Source organism: Sinocyclocheilus grahami, unplaced genomic scaffold (genome assembly GCF_001515645.1).
Source record: "Sinocyclocheilus grahami isolate Dianchi unplaced genomic scaffold, SAMN03320097.WGS_v1.1 scaffold80.1, whole genome shotgun sequence".
NCBI lineage: Eukaryota > Metazoa > Chordata > Actinopteri > Cypriniformes > Cyprinidae > Sinocyclocheilus > Sinocyclocheilus grahami.
This window is the reverse complement of record NW_015505259.1, coordinates 3,496-9,988: the sequence shown is the minus strand read 5'-3', so window position 1 is coordinate 9,988 and position 6,493 is coordinate 3,496. Positions and strand designations below refer to the sequence as shown.

The 6,493-nt window shown below is 38.4% G+C and overlaps 1 protein-coding gene across 1 annotated transcript in view; it reads left to right on the top strand.

Moving 5' to 3' along the window:
• The first annotated feature begins 1,361 nt into the window (after positions 1-1,361).
• Positions 1,362-6,493, top strand: part of LOC107586358 (endophilin-A3-like) — an 8,537-nt gene continuing 3,405 nt past the window's right edge. The window contains exons 1-2 of the mRNA XM_016273679.1: positions 1,362-1,385; positions 5,064-5,222. Coding sequence (XP_016129165.1) covers positions 1,362-1,385; positions 5,064-5,222 — 183 coding nt within the window. The remainder of the gene's footprint in view (positions 1,386-5,063; positions 5,223-6,493) is intronic.

Genomic DNA, 6,493 nt, shown 5'->3' with positions numbered 1-6,493 from the left:
TGAAGATCATGTAAAATGTTGTATGCCTTTGAGTACTTTCAAAAATAAAAAAAGAGTGTTTTTTTCTTATTTCTCATTGAATATACTCTTTTGTTTCTTGAAGTTACATTCAGATTTTTTGTAGGTTATTTTAATATAAAAAAAAATATTTGTAAAAAATAACCAGGTTATTTTTTTCTTAATTGTCTTTCTATCTTGCAATTGTGCCCTTACATCTTACAATGTGACTTTTTTAAAACATTATTTATTTATTTTTACTCTGTGCTGTTTTCTAGTTTTCAAAAGTTTTCAGATGAAAAATCAGTCAATAAATTATTAATAAACATCATCAAGAGCTTTCATTTGATTTAATTTTATATATATATATATATATATATATATATATATATATATATATATATATATATATATATATATATATATATGGGGTCAGAACCAAAAAGGCGTAAGTGACATTTTTGGTGAAATGGAGATATATCAAATGAAAGCTCTTGATGAGCTCTTTCTACTGCCAAAGGGAAACAAGGGAACTTTTAATAATTTTGGAGTTATTCATTAGAAACCAAAAGAGTTAAAGCGCTCATCGGATGAGAAATTCACTTTTACAAGCTGTTTGAACATAAATGTGTGTTGGCAGTGTGTCTACACAACCACCCTATAATGATAAAAATCCAACCAGTGTTTTTTTTATCTACAAAAATCCTTACCCCTTTCTCAAATCAAGTCGTTCTCAGCTTCTTGTCTGTGTGACGTCACACAGACCCAGTCCCCTCCCACAGTTGTTGATTGACACTAGCGTTTCAGCACAGACAGGACTAGTGTTTTACCTTAGACCCGCCCTGAGTGAGCTGTCATCAGTCCGCCATTGTTTCGACGCCGCAGCAGGGCTGCGTTTCAGTTCACTTTTTTATGCCCTTCACTCGCTAACTTCCCTCCATCTCGTTTACTCGGATGTACGCATTGATTACGTTGCATGAGTGCCCACTACTGGCGGAACCCTTGGAATGGGCTGAATTGGAACGTCCAAAGCACTTGATCACTTATAATCCGCTATGGAGTTGGTTTATTGTTTACACATTTCCCCTTATGAATTTGTTTGGTGCAGCATTCTATATGTATATAGATATGCTTGGGCTGTTATTAATGTAAAAAAAAAATCATTTATATATTATAGAGTTGTCTGGGGTGGGGATAAATTAAACGTGATCTGCAATGACGTCATAGTCGTGTTGCATTGTGGTCTACAGAGCAGCCTGAAGTGTGCATGAAGCAGATTCGCTCCCTCGGTCAAAAATGAGGGGTCGAGGGTATGTCCATGTAAACTTCCCTCGCCCATTTGACGAAGTGGAACGCACTTCAAAATGGCGGCGGGGATTCCCCAGAGGGTAAGGGCTTAGGGAACTTTGCGAGCGTGTGTCTAAAAGTAAACTGGAACGCAGCCCCGATGTAGACCAGAATGACTCCTAATGGCAAGCTCACACTACAGGATTTTTTAGATGGTCCTCACTGCAGAACACAAGATCCAGGGGGTGAGGTTGGATCCAGATCCAACTCCTCCCACCTTACATATACCTAAACCTACCCGTCTCCACCCCCTGATCCCTAAACCCACCCATCTCCACCCCTAAACCTACCATCTCCACCCCCTAGATGTGGATCCCCTGCCCCCTGGATCTTTGTTCTGCAGTGAGGGGCTACTGGAATTTTTGGCAGATTTCCACAGTCTGTGACAAAACCCCCAGATCGTGACCAAATCGGTGCTCGTTGCGGTCGCCAAAGCTCGTTAAGTATGAGCAGATCAGCAACGTGATCCAAACCTGTCTTCAAAATGGCGGCGGGGATTCCCCAGAGGGTAAGGGCTTAGGGAACTTTGCGAGCGTGTGTCTAAAAGTAAACTGGAACGCAGCCCCGATGTAGACCAGAATGACTCCTAATGGCAAGCTCACACTACAGGATTTTTTAGATGGTCCTCACTGCAGAACACAAGATCCAGGGGGTGAGGTTGGATCCAGATCCAACTCCTCCCACCTTACATATACCTAAACCTACCCGTCTCCACCCCCTGATCCCTAAACCCACCCATCTCCACCCCTAAACCTACCATCTCCACCCCCTAGATGTGGATCCCCTGCCCCCTGGATCTTTGTTCTGCAGTGAGGGGCTACTGGAATTTTTGGCAGATTTCCACAGTCTGTGACAAAACCCCCAGATCGTGACCAAATCGGTGCTCGTTGCGGTCGCCAAAGCTCGTTAAGTATGAGCAGATCAGCAACGTGATCCAAACCTGTCTTGAGCTATCACAGACGCTACGACATTTTCAAACCTGTTTGATATTATCGCCATGTGATCTTGTAATGTGAGCGACACAATGACAAGGTGGAACTAATCCAGCCGATCACAGTACAGATGGTATAAACCAGGGGTGCCCAAACTCGGTCCTGGAGGGCCGGTGTCCTGAAGAGTTTAGCTCCAACCCCAATTAAACACACCTGAACCAGCTAATCAAGCATTTATGGGCATACTAGAAACTTACCAGCAGGTGTGTTGAGGCAAGTTGAAGCTAAACTCTGCAGGACAGAGTTTGGGCACCCCTGGTAGAAACACTCGTATCATGCATCTTTATGAACAGAAACGAAAAGCCACAAATTAATCAAATCAACTAACTAGAAATAAATTTAACAAACGCATAGATTGTGTAAATAATACCACGTTTCATTGTACTGTTTAATCACCTCCAAGCCTCACCTACAGAAGAAGTGAGTATAATTTTTTTTAATGAATCTTTGCAAATCACCTTTCCTAACAACGTGCTAGTTAGCAAGTTAAACGATGAATGCGGCTAAAGTTTACCGTCTCTCAGAGAGCAGCTCGGAAGAGAGGGGCAGGGTGAGCAGAGCTCATTAGCATTTAAAGCGGCATGCAAGAAAGAGCTGTTTTTGACAGGGTAAAAAGGGTGGTGTTTTACACTACCATTGAGAAATTTTAACCAGAGTACACTCTTAAGAAAAATGGTTCTAAACAGTACCAGAAAAGGGTTCGCCGGCTTGTAACAATAGCAGAACCCTTTTTTAGTGCTAAATAGAACCTTTTTTATAGGGTTCCATGTAGAACCATGCTTTGAAAATGCTATATAGGACCTTAATGGTGTTATAAATAACCTTTTTAATGATAGTTTCTCATTAATATTAGTATGTTAATATAATTAATATTAGTATTATTTGTATATATTATTTATTAATATTGTTTTTTACCCCTCTATCGGCCTGGTCTTATAATATCTTGCAGTGTCTATTAGGGTTTTACATAAAATCAACAACAACAACAATAACGTGTCAATTAGGTACTTTTTTTAATGACGTGAAATTGTAGCAAAAATGACAGTGTTCTAACAACAGTTAATAGCAGAATACATTAATGAATGACATTGGACATTGAACATAAATAAATGCTTAAATAAATAAAACAAAATAGAACATAAAATAGTGTATTGAAGACCAAGCTCCAGTGAAATATCTTCCCAATCCTATGATGCCTTGACGTTAATCATTATGTGTGTTTTGGTGTGACTGAATGGCGGTTTCTCTCTGCAGATGACGAGGTTGCAGGATGTGACAGCATCTGAAATGCACAATTGAGTTTAGATATACAATGTGTCTCCTTTCATTTGTTTATGTGAAAACAATTGTTTATGAAGGCCAAAAGTAGTATGTGAGCACTTCACAATGTTAAAAGGAAAAAGTTATATAAAGTCAAGAGATAACTGGGTATGTTTATGCATAAACCCTATTAATAAAAAACATCTAACAAAATGGACCAAAAATTCAATATCTTTGTTACTTACTTAGTGAAGAAGAGGAGAGTATCCTTACCTGAATAGAGCTGGTCACACTTACATGTTCTCTTAAACTAAAAAGAGAAAAGACATAGTAAAGCAATTAGCATTTGAAAGTTATAATTTATAGACATTTTAAGAAAGAAATTATTTACCTGTTGAGAGTGTGTTGACAGTCTGTGTAGTTGGATGGCTGAGCTCCAGAAAATCAGTAATGAGGCATCTCAGAGTGTAGCCTCGGTTAGGGTTTTACATTAAAACAACAACAACAATAACCACAACAGCAGCATGTTGTGTGAATTGTTTTTATTGACATTTCACAATTATCAGTGCTCTTAACAACAGTTATTAGCTGAATACATTAATGAATGACAATTGACATTGAACATGAATAAATACATAAAGAAGTAAAACACAAAATAAGAACAACAAATAGATGTGATGAAGACCAAGTTTCAGTGAAACAATTACAATCCAATCAATATGATGCCTTAAAGTCCATCATTTTGGTGTGATTAAGTAGCAATTTTTCTCTGCAGATGATGAGGTTGTAGGATGTGATACATCTGAAATACACAATTGAGTTATAGAGTTATAGTGTGTCCATGTGTTTCTGTAAAATTATGTTTATGAAGGCCAAAAGCAAAAATGGACAGTATGTGAGCCCTTCACAATCTTAAAAGAAAAAAGTGATATAAAATCATGGGATAGTTTTAATATTTATTGTGAATGGGTATGTTTATACATAAACTTCTAACAATATGAATGATAAATTCATTGTCTCTTTTACTTAGTGGAGAAGAGGAGAGAAGTTTCCACAGCTTAGCAGAGCTGCACACACTTATATGTGACCAAAAAAAAAAGATAAAAACATGTTTGCTTGGAAGCCAGTTACGTTTTCAAAAAGTTACATTTGTATTTAAATTTTAAGAATGAAATCATTTACCTGTTGAGAGTGTGTTGACAGATTTTTTTTTCTGAATAAATGTTACAATAGTGATCAATAAGTATACTGTCATCCATGTGTACAAATGTTTTATAAACGATTGAAATCAGTACACAAAGTCAGACCAAACTATGGTCAATTTTTGTTTTGGCCCTCCTGTAAAGTTGGTGAAATGTCACTTTCTATTATCAGACACTATCATTTACTGATAGCAGTTTGTCCATTTTTAGTTTGTGTTTAAGGTTAGTGAAGTACATGATTATGTCTCATGTGATTTCCTGATAGCATCATCTGAAGAAACTGGAGGGTCGACGGTTAGACTTTGACTACAAGAAGAAACGTCAAGGCAAGATTCCTGATGAGGAGATCAAACAGGCTGTGGAGAAGTTTGAGGAATCCAAAGAACTCGCTGAGAGGAGCATGTTTAACTTTTTGGAGAATGATGTAAGGAAAATTACTAATGAGAACCTTTAATTTATTTTAAAAAGTGATTATTTATACACTCACACACACACGTACATATATATATATATATATATATATTAGTGCTGTCAAACGATTAATCGCATCCAAAATAAAAGTTTTTGTTTACATAATATATGCGTGTGTACTGTGTATATTTATTATGTATATATAAATACACACATGCATGAATATATTTAAGAAAAATATATTACGTTTATATATTAAATATGTTTATATATGATATAAATTATATGAAAATAAATATATACATGTAAATACATGTAAATATGTTCAAAATATATGCTGTATGTGTGTGTATTTATATATTCATAATAAATTTACACAATACATACACACACACACACACACACACACACATACAGCACATTAGTGCTGTGGATTGCTGGATCGGCTTTCACCGTGGATGAAGCGGAGTCCAGCCCGGGGTCATCACATGTGGTTGCCACTCCTTCGTCAAATCCGCCGGGCACGCCGTTCTCGACCCCGCCGCCTCTGCTCACTCTAGCCCAGCCTCAGCTCACGCTAAGCAGCGGCTTCCGCTCACACTTGAAAGCGAAACTACTTTGTTTTGTCTTCCAAAAGAGGACACGACTACAGATCAGTAGTTAAGTTGTATTTACACCACTGTTCCAGAACAGTTTAACCCAAATATCCAGATGTGTGCAGTACATTTTATGGAGGACTGTTTACTGATCCTGGGAGAGTAGACTACAATGCCAGCATTCATTTAAAGGATTTGTCACTGATGATTCAAACGCAAGTTTTGGGCGGTGTCGAGTAGCGCTTGTTGTTTGTCATTTCTCCGATCACAAATGCAGACAGGGTTCCCTTTCATGGGAACTTCGAACTGCGTCCTCTAGGGGTCGCTATGGGGGACGCCTCGTCGTGACCCATGTCTGAAGCATACATTGAAAAAACACCAACTCGTTGGCCGGCGACAGCCATGACATCACTACCGGTGCGACTACAGTATAAATCGGTGCCGGGAGCTACACATCATCCTCTTCTTCGTCTTCATTGACTGTTCTGTTTGAAGCGTGCATTTCCAAGGAAAAAGTAAGAGCTATCTATTTATTATGGCGAGCACTAGTAGAGCATTTAGAAGGTGTGTGCATCCGTGTCAGCGCTATTTGACACCAGATGACACACGCGATCTATGTGTTGTCTGTTTGGGCGAGGAGCAGGCACGCAATGTCCTCGAGGGGGCAATCTGCGTGCATTGCGAGTTT